Here is a 26,792-nt window from a genome sequence, read left to right as displayed (position 1 = left end):
CAGCCTCAGTAGCTCTCCCTCAGTGTCATCTTTCTTTAAAGTCTAGAAGGAAGGAAGTCGTTTGTTTTCTTGAGCGCTCAAACCAAAGCACATTTTTTACAACTCCCATCCCTTGTAGGTTGCTAAGGGACTGTGTGAGTCCCTGGAGGAACTGGCCTCACTTAGTGCATCCCAAGTGTAAAAACTGCTTTGGAAACACTCACTATGAAGAAAAACCCTGTTTTCACTGTTTCAACGTTAGAATTCTCTACACAACACCAACTAAATTGGGAAATGTGTTTTCTTTCCAGTCTGATCAAAACCTTGAATATAAATGGGACATCTTCAAAGAGTAAGAGAAAATAGGGCTCCAATTGTAATGAACTATTGCTTTTACATTTTCTACTTCCTTTTGTGTTATTGCTTAAAAGGAAGACTGTGGCATAGTCTTTTTTGAAGGAGATAATTCCAATTGTGATGAGAATGTCATAAAAGGGTCACCCGGCTTTTAGTGGACAGGATTCCCATTTCGGCCCTGGCTGGAGCAATCCTGGCTTCACTGTGGGAAGAAGAACCTTGCTTCCTTTAAAAAGACAGAGACAGTTTATCCTTTTGAGAGCATTTCTCATATTTACTGAAATCAGTTGACCTTAAGCTATAGAACAAATTTTGTATTATTTGTATTATGTTGACATCAGGATTTTAAAAAGAAAAGGTTCAACACCAAGAAAGTACGTATTTATTCATTTGTGGATTTTTCATCATTTTTGTTTGTAGAGTATCTGTAGGACTTTGATTCTCATCAGAAACCATGAAAATGCTTTTTCAGTGTGTTGGGATTGTCACTAATTAATTCTCACATCTGGCTGCCTGCCATCTTCTCTTTGCTTTCAAGAAGGTTGGTTAAATGGCCTGATTGTTCATAGACAAAAAACAGAAGAATTATAGGATAAGGACATTTGTTTTGTTTTGTTGTTTTTTTTTTTTTTTTTTTTGAGATGGAGTCTTGCTCTGTTGGCCAGGCTGGAGTGCAATACCACGATCTCGGCTCACTGCAACCTCCATCTCCCGGGTTCAAGTGATTTCTGGCTAATTTTTGTATTTTTAATAGAGACGGTGTTTTACCATGTTGGCCAGGCTGCTCTCAAACTCCTGACCTCAAGTGATCCACCTGCCTCGGCCTCCCAAAGTAAAAATAAGGACTTAAAAAAAAAAAACAAAAACAAAACAAACAAACAAACAAAAACTAATCTGTACTGAGGAAACTCCAACACAAAGTCTTGCTTTTTCTAAATTAGAATTTAAAAATTATTAGCTAAATAAACCCTAGAAATCGTCTAATTTGATCCCAATTGGAGTGAGTCTGTAAATGAAGACCCTGAAGGCCCCAGGGGTTGACAATGTGCCCGGCACCCCATAGTTTATGGCAGAAGAGCTCAGCCTAGAACCTGGAGATCTGAGATCTGAGCTGTCTTTCGGCAGCAGTCCCAATTGCCCACCTAGAAATGTAATGGAAGAAGGATACGAGAGATTTGATGTTCCATTTTTTTTAGAACTCTCTCAAATAATGGAAAAAGAAACTTTCAATTTAACTGCATAATAATCCCGGAATGTGACTAGGAGGGAGGAAAGAATGGAGATAAATAGATAGATATTCTCACTCACTTCGGAAAGTTTATTGTGAATATGCCTATGTATTTATGGGCCAAAGATTGAGACTGCATTTTTAGGTAGTTAACAAAACTCAAGTTTCTTCACTTGGATAGGAGACTATAATATTGACCTCAGCTAAATTTATTTTATTTTTCATTAAAGGTGACATAAAACATTCAAAGGCAATTTGTAGTTATTAACTAATTGATGTATGAGTGAATAATTTTTATGCCTTATCAGGAACACAGGAAATTAGGAACACAGGAAAATGTTGATTTTGTTTTTAATGTCACATGTCCTGATTTTTTGCTAAGTAAGTTATGGTTCCTGCATCTATGATAAGAGTCACACCCTAAGAATGAACTTTGATGTTTGGATCCCTCATGAATGTTTAATGTGTCTGACAACTCCTTACACATTTAGGTTGCAGGTCGTTGGCCTGGCTTTAAGGCTTCGGAAGAGGGAGCCAATGGCCCTGCCTGAGCCCTGTGGCTTTCTTTTCTTCCTGTTAACTTATATGTCATGTAAATAGTGGCCATTGGAGAATGAGTGGTATCCAGCTTCCCACAGAAGCCTGGATGAGAGCATAAAAATAGATCATTTGGAAAAGGGCCCATGACCTTCTGTCACCCTTGTTCTGGGTAAAGGAAATGAAGGAAGTGGAAGCCGAGAGGAGAGGAGCATAGACATTCCTGAGGTCCCAGAAGGACGGGCACGCGCCTCCCAAGTTCTAGCCCAGCCCCTGGGGCTGCCCCACAGCAGCGGCCTTCCTGGCCACCTCACCCCCACGGGGCACCAGGGACACCAGCTGCTTAGGCGGAATACCAGAAAGTGAGATGAATGTTGTTTCCACACACTAACGGTATTATGCCTCCTGCTCTGGGTCTGAGCAGCAAAAGGAAAATGTGAGAATATTGTGGGAATGAAGGGCAGAAGGAGGCCAAGCCAGCAGCGTGCCTGGAACTAAAAGGAGCATCTGTTCAGGGCCCAAGATGGTTTCTGGTTGGCAGGGCTGTGCTGGCATGCACACGGTCTAAACAGCATCCCTGTGTGGCCTCTGGAGCCTCCCACGCTGTGGAAACACATCTTCATAAGGGAGGGGTGCATGGCCTCAGTAAGGCGGCTTTTGCCTTAGAAGAAGTTGGCCTGCCCCGGAAAACTCTCCATGTAGTTGCTTTGAAGGACAATTATGCTCACTGTGGTGTCCTTATGTCTCCAACTCTGAAGCAGAGAGACGGGCTACCAGAGGCACAGGGCTGTGGAAGGCCTCCCTGCCACATTCTCGCTCTGCTAGGAACAGCGGGGTTAATGCCTCCACAGATGTCCCTGTGCAAGACAGTGCAAATCCCATCTGCTCCTCACCCCATCATCCCCACCCTGGGCCACCTCCTGGGCTCTTGTAGGTGCAGAGCTGAGGATACAGGCACCTGATCCCCCCACAACAAGGAGCTCAGCCCACGTCCTGTCCTCGTTTTTAACATTGCTAAAAATGTTCATGGTAGTTTAACCATGAACATCAAATGTACAAGTTAAACAACAACAACAGTTCTGCCTGGCCTTATGCTGAGCACGTTTCTAGAAATGAAGTGAACTCATGCAAAAGGGTTTGCAGTAGGTAGATCATCCTCACTTGACTGGTGCCTTTGACTAAGATTTTTGGTGCACTTACTCCAGTCCTGTCGGCTCCTGTGCTTGCTAGATGCCCAGCATCTAGTTTGCTAAATGCCCAGCAGGGATAATGCAGAGGAGCACTTAGAAAGGGACCTGGGCTCCCGCTGCCTCACTCTCCCCTCCTGTTAAGCATGGGCACATCTCGAGGACCTATGCAGACCTAAGGGAAGTGGAGAGGGTAGGTGCTGAGCACAGTGCCTGCAGGGTGTGCAGACCTAAGGGAAGTGGAGATGGTAGGTGCTGAGCACAGCGCCTGCAGGGTGTAGGTTCTGTGTAAAGTGTAGCTGCTGTCAGCATCTTCCTTGCTGTCTGCCATCCCGGTCACTGAAACTAGTAGTGACTCCACTGACCTGAAGATATGACCCTCACCCAACTTATCTGGGAATGCCAAGGCCCATCTAATAAGTGGATTAATTGCTGTGACATTGAGCTGTGTGGCACTCTGTTAGCTGACTTGCATCTCTGAGCACAGGCAAGGACCAAGGACCTGTAGGAGAAATGGCCCAGGAAGGCCAAGTCTCCCTGTGCTGAAGTCCTTGGGATAAACATGGAATCTGATGCTTTGAGCAGCCACTTCTCCAAAGAAAGGGTTAAGTCCTGTCACCCGGTCAGGAACTGGTCTGACAGAGGGAACTACACAGCCAGGGTGCCCCAGAGTTGGTGCTAATTGAATGATAAACAAAGCTGCTTTCATGGGAAGTGCTGGGCTTGCTGTTTTCTGGGACAAGCACTGTGATAACAGGAACAAAGTGGATTTTATTTTCCTTCAGCCTCTTCTCGTTTGGTGAAATTCCCAGGCGCCATGAGAGTGCATTGAGGGCCTCTGAGTCATGGCATGGGGTCTTCTAGAGCCTTGAGGCACGGGGACCGTTAACAGGGATGTGAAGCACCAGATATTGCCCCCATGGCTTTGCGGGGACCACTAAGAGCAATGTCAGTCATAGGAACAGGTACTGTGTGCTGTGCTGCGTTATGTGCTCCTCTCTTGTATGACTCTTTGAAAGCTCAACCAACCAACCATAAGGTGGGCATATTAAACTTGATTAATTAACATTTTTTTGTATTCCAAAGTTCTGTGCTGCTCCTTGGCATGAAACCCTAGGAACTGATCAAGAAACCGTCCACCTACTCCTCCGAACCAGACCCCTGAGCAGTATTTCCACGTCATGCTCTGAACTTCTCCCTCTAACCTCTAAGCCTTTACTAGTTCATTCATTAATTCATAATGTGAATGACCTGGAGCTCCTACAGGTGCCAGCCCAGTGCTGGGGGCACAGAGGTGAATGGCAGGGGTGGACCCTGCCCCATAAGCAAAGAACCCATGAGGTGGTTGTGTCAGATGCCACCCATCCTTCCCAAAGGGCATCCATCAAATGCCACTTGCTCCAGAAAGCCTTCAGATGAAGCTCCCTCCAGATTAAGCAAGTCTCCCTGTGGGTCCTCCTGCAGCTCAAAAGCTGCACCTCACATGCTCCTCCATGCAGTAGTAATTTGCACATGGTCTCATCTAGCTGACACAAGCAGGACATGCAGGCACTCCCTGTTGTGCTCTTGTTTCTCCCTTCCATTCTCCCACTGGTCTAGGCCATGTTAGTGGAAAACTGGTGCCCAGCAAAGACATTTTATTTTATTTTTTTATTTTTTGAGATGGAGTTTTGCTGTCTCGCCCAGGCTGGAGTGCAGTGGCATGATCTCAGCTCACTGCAACCTCTGCCTCCCAGGTTCAAGCGATTCTCCTGCCTTAGCCTCCTGAGTAGCTGGGATTACAGGCATGCACCACCACGCCCAGCTAATTTTTGTATTTTTAGAAGAGACGGGGTTTCACCATGTTGGCCAGGATGGTCTTGAACTTCTGATCTCAGTTGATCCCCCTGCCTTGCCTCCCAAAGTGCTGGGATTATAGGCATGACCCACCTCACCCAGCCCCAGTAAAGACATTTTAAATGGAAAAGAAATACAGACAAACATAACTGGAGATAAATAATCTTAGTACTGGGAATAGAAGTGAGGGTGCAGAGGGATGATTTTAAACCCCATGCATCTTTGTTTTTCTATCCCAGCTTTAATAGAAAGAAATAATAAATTCACTGAACACTTATTTTAGAACATTTCCTGTGGGCCATACTGGGAGGAGGGGCAGTCAGTCACATAAATGCATCTGCTCTATGGATTTACAGGTCAGTCATAGCAGGAGACACGCACATGCATTCATGACACAAGACTGAGCATTTGCTGGGCCTGGCCTTGAGATGGTCATGATATCTACAGTTGGGTGCAGCAGACACACCATTCCCAAGGGTCTTACAGTATGTTCATACAAACAAAACATTAGTACTGGGCTTTTCTATAATGGAAACATTATTAAATGTTGAAAACATCTGTGCAGAAATTGGTGTCTCATCCTTTCCCCCAAAATGGACAAGGCACTGTGTTTCAGACTTTGTATTTGATTTTCAGAATTTTTACTATGAAGTGCTTGTATGTAGTTTTCTTTTTATTTATCCTCCTTAAGTTTTTTTGTTTGTTTGTTTTGTTTTTTAACTTGTGGTTTGATTTCTTGAGTCTTTTGGGAAATTCTCAGTATGTTTATTTTCCAATATTGCCTCTGCCTCATTCAATTTCTCCACCACTTCTTGGACTTCAATTATACGTATGTTAGAATTTTTAAGAATCATATCTCATGTCTCACCGTCTTTTGTGTATTTCTCATTCTTGTTCCTCTTTGTGCTTCAGACTGCATATTTTCTTCCTATTTTTCTCCCAGTTCACTCACAATTTCTTCTGCTGTGTTTAGTCTGCTGATAAAATCATGAACTGAATGCTTAATTTCATTTATTTTGTTTTTGAGTTCTAGATTTTCTCTTTGCATATATATATGTGTGTGTGTGTATATATATATATATGTTCTAGAGTACATGTGCACAATGTGCAGGTTTGTTACATATGTATACATGTGCCATGTTGGTGTGATGAACCCATTAACTCTCCATTTACATTAGGTATTTCTTTTAAAGCTATCCCTCCCCACTCCCTGCAGAATGGTGATCATTAAAAAGTCAGGAAACAATAGGTGCTGGAGAGGATGTGGAGAAATAGGAACACTTTTACACTGTTGGTGGGACTGTAAACTAGTTCAACCATTGTTGAAGACAGTACGGCGATTCCTCAAGGATCTAGAACTAGAAATACCATTTGACCCAGTGATCCCATTACTGGGTATATACCCAAAGGACTATAGATCATGCTACTATAAAGACACATGTACACGTATGCTTATTGCAGCACTATTCACAACAGCAAAGACTTGGAACCAACCCAAATTTCCATCAATGATAGACTGGATTAAGGAAATGTGGCACATATACACCATGAAATACTATGCAGCCATAAAAAAGGGATGAGTTCATGTCCTTTGTAGGGACATGGATGAAGCTGGAAACCATCATTCTGAGCAAACTATCGCAAGGACAGAAAACCAAACACAGGGCGGGGAACATCATTTGATTATTCTTAATGGACTTCAGTTCTTTTTTTTTTTTTTTTTTTTTTTTTTTGAGATGGAGTCTTGCTCTGCCACCCAGGCTGGAGTGCTGTGGCCAGATCTCAGCTCACTGCAAGCTCTGCCTCCCGGGTTCACGCCATTCTCCTGCCTCAGCCTCCCGAGTAGCTGAGACTACAGGCGCCCGCCACCTCGCCCGGCTAATTTTTTTGTATTTTTTAGTAGAGACAGGGTTTCACCGTGTTAGCCAGGATGGTCTCGATCTCCTGACCTCGTGATCCGCCTGTCTCGGCCTCCCAAAGTGCTGGGATTACAGGCTTGAGCCACCGCGCCCGGCCGGACTTCAGTTCTTTGATGAAATTCTCTTTGCTTCTGCTTTTTTAAACATTCTATTCAGTTATTTTAATATCTGTGGCTTTTAACATCAATTTTTGAACCAGCTGTGGGTGTTTTTTCTGTGTGTGGGGTGGTGACAGTCTCAGTTTTCATTTGTCGTGTTTCCTGCCTTTGATGATCAGTTTTTTAAAATTAAATATTTGATACTGTATTTTTTTTTTTTTTTGAGACGGAGTCTCGCTCTGTCACCCAAGCTGGAGTGCACTGGCCAGATCTCAGCTCACTGCAAGCTCCGCCTCCCGAGTTCACGCCATTCTCCTGCCTCAGCCTCCCGAGTAGCTGGGACTACAGGCGCCCGCCACCTCGCCCGGCTAGTTTTTTGTATTTTTTAGTAGAGACGGGGTTTCACTGTGTTAGCCAGGATGGTCTCGATCTCCTGACCTTGTGATCCGCCCGCCTCGGCCTCCCAAAGTGCTGGGATTACAGGCTTGAGCCACTGCGCCCGGCCGATACTGTATTTTTAAAGCACAGACAAAGTCAGGCTCTGGGTGGGAGGCATGTTCTTCAGAGAGGATATAATTTTTCTTACAGGCTACCTAGTCAGATCCAGTCATGGTCCTCTTGTTTCTAGTTTGTAGCCCTTCAGGGGTCTTACCTTGAAACCTTGTGGTGTTTGCAAAGGCCCCTCTTCCTAGGTACATCTTGAACTGCTGTTTTTGGTTACTTAGCATCCGCTAAGACACTGCCACAATCCCTGCTGGTCTTTTTAGCTTCATAGCAGCTGGCTTTGTCTTGGTTACTGGGCACTGGGCCCTGTACCTCTGCCACTTAGGACTCAGAAATGCCTTGAGGGAAAACGTGCTCAGAGTGTTTGACTCCGTCTCTGCAGTCCTCATTTTTCTGAGACCTTGGCACTTCCAGAACTGGCTGCCTTGGTAGCTCTGAACTCAAAACTTTATCTCCCCAGAACAGTGTGATCACCATTGCTAGTTTGCGTGTGGCCCCTATACCACATGCTTCCAAATGGGTCAATGTCTGAGAAGGAAAAATGGCCATGGATCGCCTGCTCCCTTCCCTGGAGGTTTTGGCCCAGTAAGCTCTGGCTGCCTTGGGAGATCTGAATGGGTTCAAACTATTGTTGTTAGTATTTTGTGTAGCTTTCATAATTGTCCTCAGTGGAAGTGTAATTCCTGCATTGTAGCTGAAAATTAACGTGCTCTTTGTAGTATTGGCTTTGAGCTGTTGTAGCTGATGTGGCAATCTTTGATAGATAGGGGCTTACAGAATGAGTTGTAGGGAAAACAACATCATTTGGAAATCTCTAAATTTCAATACCCTCTCCAGGAGATGAATAATATGGACTTTTTTTCTACGTTAATTTTCTCTTACAATCCTCACTTGTTTTGAAACAGAAAACAAAATGACCAGTATTTCTAATAATATTATTTTATTGACCGTGGTAGATTTGTCCATTTCTTGAAGCCTGGTTTAAAAAAAGAAAAAAAAGGCAAGGTGTTTTAAATATCCAGAAATAATGCAGCTACTGGGCGAGAGGAATGTGCCTGGGCTCAGGCATGGGACACAAGCAGGTTTGCATTCTGGCCCACCTGCGAGGGCGGCCTCTGCACCCCATGGTGTGGCCTGTGCAGCAGCGGGGTTGACCTGGAAAGCAACCAGCATGGGTTTCTGCCCTCATAGCACTCAGTGTCGATGGCCCAGTTACCAGCTGGGGACCAAAGGAAGGTGGAGGACACCTAAGCCGCCCGGCTGCTGCAGGGCCTGCACTTATGGTCTTTATGGGGAGAAGTCGCCTGCTGGTTTGCAGAGGAAAGGCCGTGCTGATTCTAAAGTGAGGTGCAGCCTAGATCATGGGGTGGAGAGTACATTATAGGACATCAGCCTTTGTGGGGGATGGGGCTGGAAGGACCAGCCCAGGGGGCCCAATGTGTGTCTCCCCACATGACTGAAGGGATGCCAGTGCTGACCAGCTCGTGGTAATGGGCTGGACACTGTGTGGCGGACTGAATTAGGTCACTTTATTTTTTGGGAACAGTGATGGGTGAGAATAAACCCATGCTTGGGGTGAAAGGGCCGGCTGCCTCCTCCAGCCTATTATGGGTAGTGATGTCATGTTCAGTATGGCCATGGATGATAGAAAATCTCAAAGTCAACACTGTTTCTTGTGGAACATGCCAAAGCGGCAGAGATTATGACTTCTCCAGTCCTACAACTGAGGTCTCTCTGCTTTCTGTGTTCCCGCTACAGAACCACGAGGCTGCCCTGAGACGCTCAGTCACTCTGTGGGGATGTCAGAGAGCCCCATCGGACCCAAATCCATGATGCTCCGGGCCGACGCGCCCTCAACGCCCTCCTTCCAGCAGGCTTTTGCTTCTTCCTGCACCATTTCCAGCAACAGCCCCGGGCAGAGGAGAGAGGGGTAAGAAGATGGATCTTTAAACTTGGCACAACCTCCCCAAAGACACAGAATGCTAAGAGGCGTGTGGGAGCAGTGGGGGCTTGCTCTTCAGAGAAGCTGAAGCTAGACCAGGCAGGGATTGGCCTGAAGATGGGGCAGGGCAGGGGACCAGGACTGTGTGGTGACATATGAGAAAATACAGGGACATACAGGAAACAGAGGAAAAATCAGTCTTAGAAGGATTCTGGTTAACAGAAAGACCGGGGGGTGGGAGGGGGTGGGTATTAACAGGGAAAAATGGCCTATTTCTGCTTCAGAAAGATACTGCCCCTGAGGAAATTCATATGTGAGACCATTCCTCTTGCTCAGAATAGGAATAAGTTTCTTTATGCTTTGTTGTATGGACACGTAGCTCCCTATTTAACTTTTTAAATTCTACCTCCGTTCTCCTTAAAATAAAAGAGGAGCCCTCATCTAAGGACATGACACATAGACTCTGGACCCATGAGTGTTCCATTGTTAGTGAAATATGTGTGTCACGTGGTGTGGTTTTAGCTGTCTTTCCATACTCGTAAGTGGGTGGTAATTTCCAGTAGTCTCTGTTGTATCCGTTAATCAGCTGGTTCATCTAGCAAGCATGGATTGAGGACTGATGGTGTGTCTGGCAGATAAAGGACATGGGGCAGAAGGATCATGCTGTGAGGAGGAGGGGACCTGCAGTGAACCAGTGGCCCCACTGCAGGGGATGAATGTGGGTGGCATCCCTGCCTAGTGCTGTGGGACAAGACGGGAGGGCATTTCTACTCCCGAGGGCACATGTGTATGTGGCCGTAGGTGCTGGGTAAGGGCTGGGAAAAGGCTTCCCAATGGGTACACAGCTGAGCTGCGTGTTAAAGGAAGAAAGGGCCTTGACCCGGTGAAGATGCAGGAGGGAACGTGCAGGAGGGAAGGCGCAGGGGCTGAGGGGGCAGCATCTGCGCATGTGGAGGCCTTCGTGGGGCAGCTCCCCTGGGTGACCTCATGCGGGCTGCAGCATCCAGGCATGAAGTGGGGGCTTGAAAGGCAGGCAGCATGAGTTCAGAGAGGGCCTTAGTGTACATAGTTTGGAAAATCCCTCCTGTGCTGCCTGGAGGGCCTCAGCACCCACTTCCCCATCCCTGTCTTCCCATGTGAGTGACGCTTGCTGGTCTTCAGGTGTCTCTTTGTACCTTACGTGCTGTCTTGGTCGGCTTGTCTTTTGGACAGTTCCTCTTCTGCAGAACGCCAGTGGGTGGAGAGCAGCCCCAAGCCCACGGTCTCCCTGCTGGGGAGCGGCCGGCCCACCGGAAGTCCCCTCAGTGCTGAGTTATCCGGTACCAGGAAGGACTCCCCAGTGCTGTCCTGCTTCCCGCCGTCAGAGCTCCAGGCTTCTTTCCACAGCCATGAGCTGTCCCTAGCAGAGCCACCGGACTCCCTGGCGCCCCCCAGCAGCCAGACCTTCCTGGGCTTCGGCACCACCCCAGTGGGAAGTGGCCTTCCGCCCGAGGAGGACCTGGGGGCCTTGCTGGCCAATTCTCACGGAGCGTCACCGACCCCCAGCATCCCGCTGACAGCTACAGGGGCTGCTGACAATGGCTTCCTGTCCCACAACTTTCTCACGGTGGCGCCTGGACACAGCAGCCACCACAGTCCAGGCCTGCAGGGCCAGGGTGTGACCCTGCCTGGGCAGCCGCCCCTCCCTGAGAAGAAGCGGGCCTCGGAGGGGGATCGTTCTTTGGGCTCAGTCTCCCCTTCCTCCAGTGGCTTCTCCAGCCCGCACAGCGGGAGCACCATCAGTATCCCCTTCCCAAATGTCCTTCCGGACTTTTCCAAGGCCTCAGAGGTGGCCTCACCTCTGCCAGGTAGGTGTGTTTCCAGCGGGTGGGAGGGCCCGTCTGTCCATTCACTCAGGAAGGGAAGGGTTCAGACCTGCAGCTGAGCTGGCACATCTCTAGTGCTGGGCCAGGCACCTGGAGAGAAAATCCAGAGCCATTGGGGTACTTTTCCATTTTCCTGGTCCAAAGCCAAGCACTGGCCCAGGCTTCTCATTCACTCTTCTTGGCTTCTGTGTTTGGCTACCTTGAATTCCTTCCAGTTGTAGAAAGTGCAGACAGCTGCAGTGGTTCTATTTTCCGTTTCACTTGGGAACATGGCTTTTTGTAAATAACAAATTGTCAAATTAAATGAATTCATCCAAAACGCAGTTATGAAATATTTCAAGTGTATAAGAAGCAATGTGGTCTATGGGTTAAACAACACCAACTTTGCCCTCTGTTTCCTTGCTACCTTCCTATGTATTCTTAAAAATGTATTGCAAAGGCCCAATCCAAGCATCCTGTTGTTTTGTTTTGTGTTATAAAGCTGTCACTGCCTCGTCCCTCTCAGTCATTTCAAAGGCAGGGTTCCCTTTCCTTAGAACGTCCCTCGCTTGCTTGCCCTTGGCATGCGATTTGGACTTCTGGGATCACAGCAGATGAGAGGTTGCAAGAAGAAAGGTGTCCATCATGGTCACTGTTTTTAAATTTTGCTTTACAGATAGTCCAGGTGATAAACTTGTGATTGTGAAATTTGTTCAAGACACTTCCAAGTTCTGGTACAAGGCGGATATTTCAAGAGAACAAGGTACGTGGGGAGGATGAGGGCCTCCCTGGGCATCTGCCATCCTGCCTGCTTCACTGCCTTGTGTGAGGATGGGCCCCGCGCAGTGGGAACATCAGGCAGCCGTGGCCTTGTTATGGATTGAGTTCGAGCAGGGCCCACACATTATTCCATGCCTCCTGGGGAAATGCTACAAACTTTGCGTTTTTATAGGGAAACACTCACTACTAATGAGAGAGTTGGTGAGGAATGGGCCCCAGCCATGAGCATTCCAGCGTGTAGGGTGTAATTTCTGGCTGCTTGCACCAGCCAGTGGCTTACCAGTGATGCCAGCCCATAACTGCTGACTGTAAGAAGGAGACACACTCGCTGGCATCTCCATGAAACCACAGAGGACAGGGTGAGGAAGCAGGAGAGACACTCTGCTCTGAGAAGTCAGGGACTCTGTGTTCGTGAACACCTATATAAGCACTTAATAATGAGACCCGGTTGTGGATTTAACCGCATGCCTCACACACAAACCAGGCAGAGCATCTCTCTGCTTGTTATGGTGTCAGGCATTTTTTTAAAAATTTGAAATCATTAATGTTAATTTTTGAGCAGTGAATATTTGAATGTTTTGAGCATTACTTTTTACCAGAGCATGAATAGAAGAGATGTGGGAGAGGAAGGTTAGCAAGCTCTTCTGGGCTGTCTTCCTTGGAGGCAGCCCCTGGGCAATGAGCAGAATTCACAGGGTGCTTCCCTTGGCTGTGGAATGGATGTATGTCTCAGCTGAGCGTACCTTCCTCTGGATACCTCATTTTGGCAGTGCATAGAGTTTGGATATACCTCGGAAAAGATGGTGTGTGACTGGCACGGCAGGGCAGGGCCATGGCTCCAGTGCCTGGAAGACAGAGTCAGGATTCCTAGGTACCAAAGTGAATCCCAGTGGCCTCCTGGTGGCGGCTGGAGTGAGAGAGGGAATGGGTTGGTTTAGGGTAGTGAGAAATGACAAGCTGCCCGCAGTCAGCAGGAGACCCACTTGACTCCTCTGTGCCTCATTATCTCAACTTCAGAAGAAAATAAAACTCTCTCCTTATGAAGATGCCTCAGGAATGCCTAGAGATGAGTAGTAGTTGAGTGGCAGAAAAATAGCACTGTCCAGCTCTCCACTGAAATTCTGCTATTCAGTTATGCAGATGATAGAAATGGTAAGAATGTGCATCTCTTAGGATCTCAAAGAAGCGATTGTCATTTTAAGTGGAAGAGAGAGAAAAAAAGCCCGTGGCCTGGAAAGACCTTCATTTCCCTGAATTGGCCTTTGTGAAATGCTGCCCACCATGGCCGAGGGCCCCCCTGCGGCCGGATGCTGTGTGCCTGTTGCCACCACCAAGGCCCTGCTTGTGTCTCAAGAATCCCGACGACTGTGGCCCCCAGTGCCTCGGCACCTCCTCCAGCTGGCCAGACTCAGAGGTGCCTATCCAGCACCATGTCCTAGGAGGTTCTGCACAGACCTTTCCACTCTATTGGCGCCGTCTTCTAGAGCAGGGCGATGTGTGGGGCTGGATGCCCCCTTCTCTCATCGTGCAATGTCATTGTAGCAGAGGGATCTGAAACAGACAGATTTGGGTTGGAGCGCACTGCTGGCTTAACTCAGCAGGGTAGCGAGGTTCGAGCCTGCCGTGGGGGTTTGCTGTGAGTGGTGCCATGTGGAAGGTACCTGCCCTTGCTGGCGCCTGGTAGATGCAGGATAAGTGGATGTGGATGTGCAGTACGTGTAGGGGCTGCTGTTGGCATGTGCCTGGTCTTCAGCACACATTGTAGAAGGTTTGCTGGGAGGACCCCATCTCAGGATGGCCAACATGTGCATTGAGTGTTAGTTTCCAGCTGTGCTCTAAAAGGATAACCTCCATTTTCTACATATTTTATATAGAAGAGACCTGTGCAGACGAGCCTTCTATTGCCTGTGTCAGAGTCTCCAAACAGCAGAAGGCTGCCCATGCGTGTCATTTATTTGGGTTTTAACTGTCAGATGTGCCTTTTTCTAGAAAAGCTGCAATGACATTTCAGGGTGATGCAGGAGGGAAAAAAACACCCAGATAGCCTCTTTGGGAGTGCAATTTGTCACATACTTAATTCCTTAAGGTTTCCTAAAGCTAACATAAAAATACCTGAGGAGGAAAAGAGGACCTTAACGTAAAATCAGAATTAAGTACTACCATCCCAGTTGTACTTCTGGGGTGTTGCTTCTCCAGATGCTGTGAAAGTACTCGTTGCAGGGTGAGACAGTGTGAGATGGTGAGAGTAGACTCGCTTGCCTCCCCTCTCCCCACCCCCAACTGCCAGTACCAGGGTGGAGCGCGGGGCTGCTGTGTGTAGTGTGTGGACGCTCATTTTTACAACTTCAGCACACCAGGCTCCTCAGCCCACTTTTGTTTGGAAAAACAACGGATCTAAAATTCTCCTCTTACTCCCATTGCCTGCGCAGGAGAGCACAGCCCCTTCCCACTCCTGCAGCCTGGCGGCGAGGGCTTCCCTCCCGGCCTGGGGAGAACTGGGCGGAGCAAAGCCTGTGTTCCCTCCGCTGCCATCCACATGTGCCTCGAGTCTCAGTCCTGTGAGGCTTCTACACTTTATTTACCACAGGGAAGTAAAACCATGACTTACAAAAAGAAAAGCTCTAAGGTATATCACAGTTGAAACAAAATGTAAGCAATTTTTTGTCCTACTTAGGAAAAACAAAAAAAGTAGGCCTAGCGCAGTGACTCACTCCTGTAATCCCAGCACTTAGGGAGGCTGAGGTGGGAGGATCACTTGAGCCCTGGAGTTCATAGTGAGACCGTCTCTACCAAAAATCTAAAAACATTAGCTGGATATGGTGGTGCACACTTGTAGTCCCAGCTACTCAGGAAGCTGAGGTGGGAGGATCGCTTGAGCCCAGGAGGTTGAGGCTGCAGTGAGCTATGATTGCGTCACTGCACTTCAGTTTGGGCAACAGAGCGTGAGAGCCTGTCTCAAAACAATAAAAATTAAAAATTGAAAAAAAGTAATGCACGATTAGCCGTCAAGTTCATAGACTATGCTGTGAGAAAACAGCATTCAGGGTTTATTCCCATGACCTGTGCCCTGCTCCAGGAGGGGCCCCCCCTCCCAACCCTGGGTCCCTTGTGTGGGCGGCTGCAGGCCTGGCTGGAGCTACCAGCAGTCTCGGGCATGCACGGTGAGCCTGCCTGTGTTTTCCTGCCCATCCGTCCTCCTGCGTGCAGTTTAGAAGCTCCTGCTTCATCCCCAGGGGCATGTTGAGCTCCTCCCCTGTGACCTCATCCTGTACACAGGGCCACAGTGCAGAGCATTGACAAATGTGTAAAAGAAACCATTTGTTTCATCCTATGGCCAGACAGATGCCCTGGCTGTGGGTCCGGGCAGGCCTGGGGGCACGTGAGGGGCCTCTGTGGGAGTGCGCCATGGAGGTATTTACTGAGGCATGCCGGGGGCATCCCACCACTTATTGGTTCATGTTCTGTGCCCTGATTGCTTCCAGACAGAGCCTTTGGCATTCCAGGAAGGCAGCATTTCCATGGCTGTAATTATGTATAATCTTATACTCTAAATCCCCACTTTTCCCCTTTTTGTAAAATAAAGAGTAAATGCCTAGAAAAGAAATTCTGAGATATAGTCTAGTTATCAGGGAACACTCTGGCCTGTGTGAGCAGCATCAAGTTGAGGTTACTATTACCCTAACCTACTCCCTCTTCTTCCTATGTCATGAAGTGGGAAATGCCAGATTTTGGCCATTAAGGGGAGAGATTTTTTGAAGCAATGATTATGATTAGCTGAATGCCTACCAGCCTCACCAGGGAACCTGGGTGACCACCGTGTGAGGCCCTGGATTGGTGGGCACACGGAGAACGTGTCCTTAGCCCCATCCAGGCTGGGCTCATTTGGCCCCATCAGCCATGGAGCCATGGGATAGAGGGTCACCTTCAGGCCAGGTTTTTGTTACTTTCTTGGTGAATCTTGGAATTTGTATTAAATTTTCAGTAACATTTTGGGTATGCCCTTTCTATCATCAGAAAATGTAATTAGAAACTTCTTTCCTGGCCGGGCACAGTGGCTCATGCCTGTAATCCCAACACTTTGGGAGGCCGAGGCGGGTGGATCACGAGGTCAGGAGATCGAGACCATCCTGGCTAACGTGGTGAAACCCTGTCTCTACTAAAAATACAAAAAATTAGCCAGACGTGGTGGCACGCGCCTGTAGTCCCAGCTACTCGGGAGGCTGAGGCAGGAGAATCACTTGAATCCAGGAGGTGGAGGTTGCAGTGAGCCGAGACTACGCCACTGCACTCCAGCCTGGGCAACAGAGCAAGACTCCGTCTGAAAAAAAAAACAAAAAACTTCTCTCCTGTTAGGCTGTTGGAAGAGTCCATGTTCTAAAACCTTTAAGAAAAATGCCACAGGATGCAATGTCCAAGCAGCAGCAGGGTGTGCTGCAACAGCCGCCATCCCACTGCCTGTCTCTCCCTTTGTGTATGTTTGAACCTGGTCTTGTTACTTACTCAGCGTGAGCCTCGGTTTCCCGGGCTCTCAGGTGGGGACCATCATTTGGACATCACAGGTGTTGTGAGATTAACAAAAATCCTGTGTTTTTCCATGGGCAGCCCACAGGACAGTGCCCCCCTGTCTAACTAAAGACAGGGATGTTCCTGTCCCTTCTGCCTCCTCAACAGGCAGGCCCACCCTTGAAACATACATGACACCACAGAGACCTCCCTGAGGGCCCCTCAACTGCATGGACATATTCTTCCAGCCAAGCAGGGGGATCCCGGCCAGGTCCCCACTGACCCAATTTGCAAAAAGAGTAAGAGGAAGAGGACCTATCCCAAGGTTATGAGTGGGCATAGACCTTTGTCCACCCGGCAGACGTTCTTGTCTTTCTCCTCCCTTTCTCCAGCTATCGCCATGTTGAAGGATAAGGAGCCAGGCTCATTCATCGTTCGAGACAGCCATTCCTTCCGAGGGGCCTATGGCCTGGCCATGAAGGTGGCCACACCCCCACCTTCAGTCCTGCAGCTGAACAAGAAAGGTAAGGTTACCACTCCCTATTGATCTATTCAGCTCATCCACAGAGAAGCTCTGTTGGTTTATTATTCGGCTAATAAGATAGAAGATGACTTTAACAATACCCACAAATTTTTTTCTTAGTATTTATTTTTTTCAGGTATATTTTACAAAGTATTCACCTTATTTAAGAAAGAACATTAATTCGTTACTTTTATTTTCTTTTGTTTTAAATAGGTAATCCATATCATTGCTCAAAAATTAGAACCATAGGGTAAGGCATCCACTAAGCCCGTTTTGCTTCCATTTCGGCTCCACCTCCCTCACTACCCTCTCACCTCCTTTGGGCAACCATCTGGAGTAGATTCGTGTGTGTCTTTTCACTGATGACCTGTCCAAATGCAGGCAAATACACATTTTTATGTGAAAACTAGCATACAACGAGCACTATTCTTGTATACAAGAATAGTGTATCTAAAAAAGTGTATCTATACCCAGTAGGGTATTTTTAGATGGATTAAAAGTGATACTAGAATAAGCCTAGACTCATGAGAGATCTCTAATGCAGGTAAAGGAGTATGCCTGCCTGAATCCTTTTTGCATTAAAAGTCATGGCAAAAACCATAATGTCTTTTGCGCCAACCTGTGATAGAAGGATTTCTATTCCTTTGGGTATAGTACCCAGTAATGGGATTGCTGGGTCAATGGTATTACTGCCTCTAGGTCTTTGAGGAATCGCCACGCTGTCTTCCACAATGGTTGAACTATTTTACACTCTCAACAACCGTGCAAAAGCATTCCTTTTTCTCCACAACCTCGCCAGCATCCACCGATCATATTTCTAAGGTTGCTTGTAGCTGTTGTTCTCTTTGGAAGTTCATGGCTTTCTGTCTTAGGAAAATCCTGCAACCAATTGATCGTTCTATTGTTGGTGGACACTTGATTTTCAGTTTATTCTTTTTTTTTTTTTCCTTTTTTTCCCCCTGCCCGTTTTGCCCCGTTACACTCATCTTTGTGTGCTACCATGCCGCAGACTCTAAGGAAGGGGAAGCTATTCTTTCACTCTGTCTGTCTCCCCAAATGGAAATTGTGGGCTGAGGGGACATTGCCGGTTTTTGGTTCCCTGTAAGGGGAACTTGACTCACTAGGAGTGGGGAAATCAGAGGCAGCTCGGATTTTAAACTCCCTGTGTTTGCAGAAAAGTAAGACACCCACCTGGTTCACACATGCTCTGTGCCTAACACCCAAGAAGATTTTTCCAAATCCTCGGATGAAACCTCTGCTTCATGCTTCCTGGAGAAAATCGCCTTGGAGTTACACCCTGTGGAATGTATGATTTGGCTGCCAGGAGGTCCAACCTCAGGCAGGGCTGTAGCGTTTCCAGGGAACATAGATGGGTTCATTTTGGCACAGGTAATGGTGTGAGAGTGGAAGAGGTGAGGAGTGAGTCTGGGAAGGACCCGGGGCTCAGTCAAAGCTCAGTCCTGAAGCCTGTGGATACTGACTGTCTTGAAGCAACGTGGAGAGAAGGCATTGTGTAGGGGAGAAAGAACAGGTAATTCTTGAAAAGTAGGATCTTCTAGCATCCAGAATTCCAGCATAAGAAGCCCAACAGGATGCTACTTCTGAGTGGAAATAAGGGCTTTTGTAACTGGAGAGCTGAATTAGACCTGATTGTTGAGGACTGTTCAAGCCTTATTTGGAAGCAAACTTTATAATGATGGCAGGAAAAAGGGTGGCAGGACCAAGAGCATCTGGCAAGTCTGCAGAGATGAGAGATTATTGGGAGAGCAGGAATGATGGATGGTTTTACTTGGCTCCTTGGTTTCCATGTGAAGTTTTAAAGCAGGACAAATAACATTTCTGCATGCATTGTCTTTTTGGAGTCTAGATGAGAAGGTATAACTATTCTTACCTCTGTGTGTGCATCCTGCCTCTCTGACAGATTTTGGACTCAATCTGAAGATGAAGGGAACAAAATAGGGGATATTAGAATAGCAAACTTCAGGAAACCCAGCATGGTTGGTGGCCTCTGGGTGAAATCTTATCTGGCTGCTGTGTCTTCACCCTGCCCCTGGATTTGACATTCAGATTTCACAATTCAAGGACAGATTTGAGCAAAGAGTTTACCAGCTCATAAAGAGCCACAGCCATTCACCATACCACTTCCAGTAAACTGGAGATGGGACAGCTAGGGACGTTCTGGATGCCGTTCTCCAGAGAGCCTTGGCTAGAAGGACTTCCCCCTAGCCATGTCTCATGAGTGGCATCCAGATCCACGCTTGGTGTCCCCTTCAGTTTGGAAGCCAGGCATCATTTTCCTCCCACAACTGAATGGCAGTATGTTCTTATCCCGGTTTAATTCAACACAGCCTTTTATGGAATCTGATCATTTCCTTTTCTGCAAACTTCACTGCCCTTGTGAAATGCTGACACAGTGATGTTTGTCATGTTTATAAACATCTTTTGGAAGCCCACTGTGGGCAAGGCACTGGGGATCAAGCCCAACTCCAGTGGGTCCTGCTGCCAGGAGGTTTCCAACATCAGAAATATTAGAAGTTTAGGCAGACATGCCCCAATGGAGGGTGATGAAGGAAGCACTGGAGCACAGAAATACAGCACACTGTGAAGGTCTGTTGGACTCATTAGCATAGGGCAGCGACTTCTTGTTCTTTTGGTTATGCTGTTTGTACTTTTCCACTCTCAGACAGTTTCGCCATCCAGTGGCTTTTTATGATGTGTTTTCTCTTTGGACTCATGGGCTGGCCTGAAGCAGATGTACTGTTTACTATTAATAGCAATGTGGTAGAGTGCTGCTCCTGTGCAGCTGAGTGCTTGCTTTCTGGAAGGTTTTGCAGATCCAGGTTCCTGGTTAAATCCCACCCGGAAGACTGACCTCATTCCAGCTCTTTTTAGCGATTCATTCTAGGTATCATTTTGTGTCTGAGCCTTTCTCGCCTCTCCTCTTTGGGAGGGGATTCAGCTGGAGATTCATGATCCTCTTTCTTAGCTGCAAGCTCATGCCCTTCATTGGGGATTCTTGCTGAATGTTTGAGGGCCTTTCCCAAGGTACCTCTCCAGCCCCTACACTGTCACTGCAAGCGTTCCCACCCTGTATCTGGCCTAGCCTGTGCTCATCCAGTCGTTCTGCAGCCTGGCTACCATTCCTAGGATGAAGATGGTTCTTGGCAGCCTCTTCTGCAGTGGCTCGACTCATATTCAGAGAAGAACCTTTTCAACTGTAGCTCCTGGCTTATATGTTCTGTCTATTGAATTCTCCCATGCTCCCCTTTTCAAAAAATGCTTCTTTCTTTACATTTCTTGTCACAGCTGGAGATTTGGCCAATGAACTCGTCAGGCACTTTTTGATCGAGTGTACCCCGAAGGGAGTGCGGTTGAAAGGGTGCTCGAATGAACCATATTTCGGTGAGTTGCTTGAGAGGTTGCTGTCAATGTTCTGAACTCATGAGGCCTGGATTCCCTCTGCTCACCTACCTGAGATTTGGTACCATCACTCTTGTGATGGTTTATTCACATTTCAGCCCCCAGTTCTGAAATCCCACTAATCTGAATTATTATCTTTAAGATAAACTAGATTTGAAATTGTTCTTAAAAGGTTTGTCAAAACCAAACAAATGAAAAGCAACATACCAGAAGTAGCAATCACAGACATCAATAAGATTCTGTCCTAGTTGGCAAGCAGATCCGGAGAAGGTTGGATCTCCAGCGTCACCCTATCCCACAGCACAAGGAACAGCACAGAGCTCCCAACAGAGCACCCTCCCATCCCTGCAAATTGGGAGCCTTCCCTACCTCATGAGCTTGTTGGAAAGATGACTTGAGCCAGCCACACAAAGCATAGTGCAGCCTTAGGCATCATCATTTTTAGAGCTTTGTTGAGAAGCATTGTACAGGGCCAATATATAAGGTTAAAGTTGGAGTTGGCTTGATTCAAGATCCAGCAAACTGTATGCTTTAGTCTTTATAATTTGGTAATGATGTGTCTATGATAAGAATAATCAACAGTTCACTTTACTTACCTCTCAGCTATCTTGTGGAACTTGTTACTTCTTTGAAGTTTTGCACAAAGCTGCACACTAATCTAACATACCAGCCGCTGAAAAGATAAGGACTCAGCCTTTGCATCAGTTTCATTCCAGCTAATAAATTGGCTGAGCACACAACACCTACAGTGGTTGTTGACTCTTGTTTGCTCTCTGTCCACTTTGCAGGGAGCCTGACAGCCTTGGTGTGCCAGCATTCCATCACGCCCTTGGCCTTGCCGTGCAAGCTCCTTATCCCAGAGAGAGGTAAGGGGTCCTCAGTGCTAGTCTGGCTCTATGTAGATTGTCTGCAGTCAAGGCCACTGGTTTTAGAGATCCATAAAGATCCACTGAGAAAAATAATAAGACTGGAAGTTTTTTTGTATTCTCGTGGTTGAACCCAAGAAAAGGCCAATTAGTTCACCCAAATCAAGGAGAGAAGAGGAGATTCTGCTTCACTGACAGCTCCCAGATAGCTTTACTTCATGGATTTTGATGAAAGATTTCTATAGAGCAAAGATTCTGTAGCTTAAAAATATAAAACCCTCAGACAAAGAAGGCTTCAGGGTCATTGACATTTAATTTTTACATTTCTACAAAATGGGCAAAATGTTGATGTTGTTGAACTTAGACGATGGATGCACTGTTCTTTTTACTTTTATGATTGTTGAACAATATCCTTAATAAAATTAAATAGCACCCACAGCATGTCAGGGTGATGTGACCGTATGTCCCACTTTCCTAAGCAGTCACAACTTCACATAAAAATGGTCTCACTTAATACACAGACAGGTAAATGTGATTTACCTTTCAAAGTGTCATTATTCATATGACTAATGCAGTGATTAGAAAAATGTTTTGTTAGGCCTTTTCATCTCTACTTTTGTTCAGAATGTGATCATGGTTTCTGTGGGCCGGATTATTGTCCCAAAGAGACTCTTAACTCTGCAAAACCATTGCATGTCACCATCTGGGAATTCTGTCATCAATTTGTCTAACTTTGCCATGAGGATTCTTGGACAGGAGCAGGACTCATTTCTGTATTTTCTTGCCCCTTCCTACAGATCCATTGGAGGAAATAGCAGAAAATTCTCCCCAAACAGCAGCCAATTCAGCAGCTGAGCTGTTGAAGCAGGGGGCAGGTCAGTAAATGCAGCTCCGTTTCTACATCTGGTGACTGGGGAGAAAAAGGACTCACTGACACAACTTCCTTTTGCACTTTCAGTATTCAGGTTTCCTTTCTTTTCTGTGAGCCTTGAAAGAGGTTTCCTTTTATAGAAGCTTGCACAGAGCTGGGTGGGGTTCAGTTTTTGGGACATCAACAAGGGCTTCATGAGCCGGTCTAACTTGAGCAAGACTAAATTCAGTGGAATAAATGTCAAGCCCTGGATTTAGTTTGGGGGAAAATATAGTAAGACAGGATGTGGGTGACCTGTCTTGGCAGCTGTAAATTTAAAATGTTCCAGAGACATGACTCAACAAGTCACTTGACATGAGTCAACAATTTGACCCACACTGCCAGCAACCCCAGTGAGACATGCAACAACCAAGAACCAGCTCACCAGAGAGAGCAGGTCACTTTAAAAAAAATGTGTTCATAGAGTTTCTTTTTTAGAGCAGTGACAGATTCACAGCAAAATGGAGAAGAAGGTACAGAGATATACCATATACACGCATAGCCTCCCTGCTGTCAACATCCCCCAGCAAAGTGGTGCACATGTTACAGTTGATGAACCTGCATTAACACAGCCTGAGTCCCTAGTTCAGGGACTTGATATTTAGGTTCACCTTGATGTCATGCATTCTGTGGGTCTGGACAAATGCATAATGACAGGTAATTGCTGTTACAGTATCATAGTGAATAGTTTTATTGCCCTCAAAATCCTCTGTGCTCTTTCTGTTCGTCCTCTCTCCCCCACCAACCCCAGGCAACCACTCATCTTTTTATTGTCTCCATATTTTCAACTTTTCCAGTATTGTCATATAGTTGAAACCATACAGTTCATAGCCTTTTGAGGCTGGCTCCTTTCACTTAGTAATATGCATTTAAGTTTCCTCCATGTGTTTTTATGGCTTGATAGCTCATATTTTCTTTTTATCAGTGAGTATTTTATTGTCTGGGTGTATCAGTTTAGTAACCCATTCACCTACTAAAGGACATTGTGGGTGCTTTCAGGTTTTGGCAGTAATGAATAAAGCTGCTGTAAACACCCATGTGCAGGTTTTTGAGCGGATATGTTTTCAGCTCCTGTGGGTAGACACCAAGGAGCGCATTCTTGGATTGTATGGTAAGAGTGTGTTTAGTTTTATAAGGTACAGGCAAACTGTCTTCCAATGCGGCTGTTCCGCTTTGCATTCCCACTAGCAATGAATGTGAGTTCTTGTTGCCCCACATCCTCACCAGAATTTGGTGTTGCCAGTGTTCTGGATTGCGGCTTTTCTAATAGTAACGTAGTGGTATCTCATTGTTTCTGACAACTTACGATGTGGAGCGCCTTTTCAGATGCTTATTTACCATCTGTATATCTTCTTTGGTGAGGTGTCCATAGAGGCCTTTGGCTTGTTTGTTTAATTGGGTTTTTGTTATCTTATTGTTAAATTTTAGGAGTTATTTGTGTGTTTTAGACACTAGTCCTTTACCTGATAGACCTTTTGAAAATATTTTCTTCCATTTCATGGCTTGCCTTTTCATTCTTTTACAGAGCAGAAATTTTTAATTTTAATAAAATACAGTTTATTGATTTCTTATTTTATGGATTGTGACTTTGGTATTGTATCTTAAAATTCACCACCAAACCCAAGGCCAGCTAGATTTTATAGTTTCAAATTTTACCTTTAAGTCTATGATCCATTTTAAGTTAATTTTTGTGAAGGAGGTAAGGTCTGTGTCTTGATTCATTTTTTATTTTTTTGCCTGCAGATGTCCAGTTGCTTCTGTACCACCAGTTAAAAAATCGGTCTTTTCGCAATTGTATTGCCTTTGCTATTTTGTCTAAGATCAGTTAACTGTATTCACGTGGGTCTACTTTGGAGTTCTTTAATTGACCTATTTGTTCTTTCACCAATATCACATTTTCTTGATTGCTTTAGCTTTATAGTAATCCCGGAAGTCAAATAATGTCAGTCCTCCAACTTTGCTCTTCTCTTTCAATATTGTGTTTGCTATTTTTGGTCTTTTGCCTTTCTGTATTAACTGTAGAGTCACTTTGTCAGTATACATAAAATAACTTGCTGGGATTTTTATTGAGATTGTGTTGAATCTATAGATGAAGTTAGGAAGAACTGATATCTTGACAAAAGTTGAGTCCTATCCATGAATATGTAATATCTCTCCATTTATTTAGTTTTTTGTATCTTTCTTCAGAGTTTTATAGTGTTCCTCATATAGACCTTGTCTGTAGTTTGTTAGATTTAAATGTAAGTAGTTTTTGGGAGGTGCTACTGTAAATGGTATTGTGTATTTAATTTCAAATTTTACTTGTTTATTGCTGGTCTGTAGGAAAACAATTGACCATTTGTACATTAAGCTTATATCCAGCAGTCTTTCTGTAATTGCTTATTTGTTCCAGGCCAGGTTACTTTTGCAGCATTAGATGCAGTCCTAGTGGCCCCATTTTAAGAAGGCTGTAAACAAACCACACACCATAGGGCTCTTGTGGTTCTGTGGCCATGAGGGAGGGACACAGCTAGAGAGGACAGTGGGACCTGCTGACTTTCAAACCTTGAGTTTCAAAACCGTTGGAAGTTTTTCGCTCAAGGTAGGTGTTTACTGTAAGAAATGTTGGGGATGGGATTTCTGAGTCTGGCAGAAGATTGGACTAGAAATACCTCCATTCTGTACCTCATAACTGCAGAGTAGTTTACAGGTGTAACTCCACAATAAAGGTATATGAAATATATAGGTATTTTCTTATTTCCTCTATAATTTGTATTATTTTTCTATGTAGCTTTTCTCTGTAAGCTTATACATCACTGTGTCTGTTACCTAGCTAAAGTAAAATTACTTTGTTTTGAATGGAATTATAGTGTTTAAGTCATTTTAGACTCTCCTTATAGAATAAGTTACCTGTGGCCAAAATAAAGGTGAAAATAGCTTGCCCCAAATTGCAAGTGTGCTAAAGCTCGAAGCTCCAAAATGAAGTGTAGCTGTGGTCATGGGTTTCCGGCCATGTTCTGCCACTCAGGATTTTGATCTCTGTCAAATCACTTAGCTTTGCAGACCTGAGGTTTGTATCTGGTCAGTGGGGATAGTAATATTTCCACACATAGCTGTTGAAAAGATTAAATGAATAGGACATTAAAAATGCCTTGGGAGCATTTTTCTGGCCCAAGAGAAATGGTCTTTCCTGGGAAGCCAGTCTTGCCCTTTCCCTTGTGAGATCTAGATCTCACCTTTGGGCCTGGGCTGGTCCTGGGCCACAGCCCCTAAATCTGTTTAAGTCTGTTTCCCTGGAGCCCATCATGATTCTTAGCTTTCTTCTGTTAAAGTAACAGTGGACCCTGTCTGTGGGTCCCAGTGAAGTGCCCGGGAGGATGCAGGAATTTACTGTAGACCTCTCTGATGAGCAGCTCACTCACTCTCAACTGAGGAGACAGGGGTACGAAGCCAGATCCACTCTGATGGATTTATTTGTTTCAGTTGCACCTTTTAAAAATGTCTTTGAAATTTTGAAAACCTTTAATTAATGGTTTTTAAATCACAACTTATGCATTGTCAGTGTTCAAGAAAGCGCAGAAGAACAGTGATAGCGACAGGCACAGAGCACTTGTCCTGCCCAGCTTATTGGCTCCTCCCCTTCACCCACAAGGCATGTGGGTGTAGTGTCCTGTCATCCTGTGTCATAGACAGAGGACCCAAGGTGGCAGCTCTGGCTCCTGAATGGCAGATCTAGGCCTGGTGTTCAGCTCCCACGTCTAGCCATGCCCATATCGTCTCAGGGACACAGCCCTGCCCATTCAGCCCAATATGGTAGCACCAGGGGACACGCAATTTCATTTTTCTCCTTTAACTTCCTAGTTATCCTGCATTCACCCAGTAAGTGTGGAATTAATAAATGAATTGAATGAATTTAGTTGATCATAGCAGTGCATCCTGATAGCACTTGTTTTTAGATATTAAAACTTTCTCTTCTATCCTGACTTATTTTTAAGTACACTTTTCCATCTTTTTTTTTTTTTTTAACAAGAATGCAGATGCCATTTATTTGGTCCATAAGTATAGTCATTATTTGAGTTTTACAAAACATCGAATATAAATAACCTGAAACTGTAACAATACACAAAAACTGGCTTCTTACACAGACATACCAGGCAGTACAAACTGAAAACTTGAGTAAATTACTTGAAAATTATTCTGCTCACTTTTCCATCTTTTAAAATTACATTGAAATGTATCAATAACTCCAATTTTTTTTTAAGGGTGGGTCTTCTTAGAGTCAAGACTTCATTCAGAACGTTGGGTCTGTATCTGATCATCTGAGTTGGGCATTTCTGTATGAAGCTTAAATTATGACTGCCTTGAGCTTCTTTCCTTTAA

The 26,792-nt window shown here is 45.6% G+C and overlaps 1 protein-coding gene across 14 annotated transcripts in view; it reads left to right on the top strand.

The window, feature by feature from the left end:
• TNS3 (tensin 3) overlaps positions 1–26,792 on the top strand; it is a 310,203-nt gene that overhangs the window by 272,036 nt on the left and 11,375 nt on the right. For all 14 annotated transcript variants that reach the window (XM_030932723.1, XM_030932719.1, XM_010374408.2 and 11 more), the window contains 7 exons: positions 9,404–9,575; positions 10,800–11,434; positions 12,108–12,194; positions 17,107–17,238; positions 20,544–20,639; positions 21,446–21,523; positions 22,321–22,398. In XM_030932723.1, coding sequence (XP_030788583.1) covers positions 9,404–9,575; positions 10,800–11,434; positions 12,108–12,194; positions 17,107–17,238; positions 20,544–20,639; positions 21,446–21,523; positions 22,321–22,398 — 1,278 coding nt within the window. The remainder of the gene's footprint in view (positions 1–9,403; positions 9,576–10,799; positions 11,435–12,107; positions 12,195–17,106; positions 17,239–20,543; positions 20,640–21,445; positions 21,524–22,320; positions 22,399–26,792) is intronic.

This window comes from Rhinopithecus roxellana, chromosome 6, assembly GCF_007565055.1.
Source record: "Rhinopithecus roxellana isolate Shanxi Qingling chromosome 6, ASM756505v1, whole genome shotgun sequence".
NCBI classification, from domain to species: domain Eukaryota; kingdom Metazoa; phylum Chordata; class Mammalia; order Primates; family Cercopithecidae; genus Rhinopithecus; species Rhinopithecus roxellana.
The sequence above is the reverse complement of the archived record's forward strand: the minus strand, read 5'-3'. Positions and strand labels throughout refer to the sequence as shown.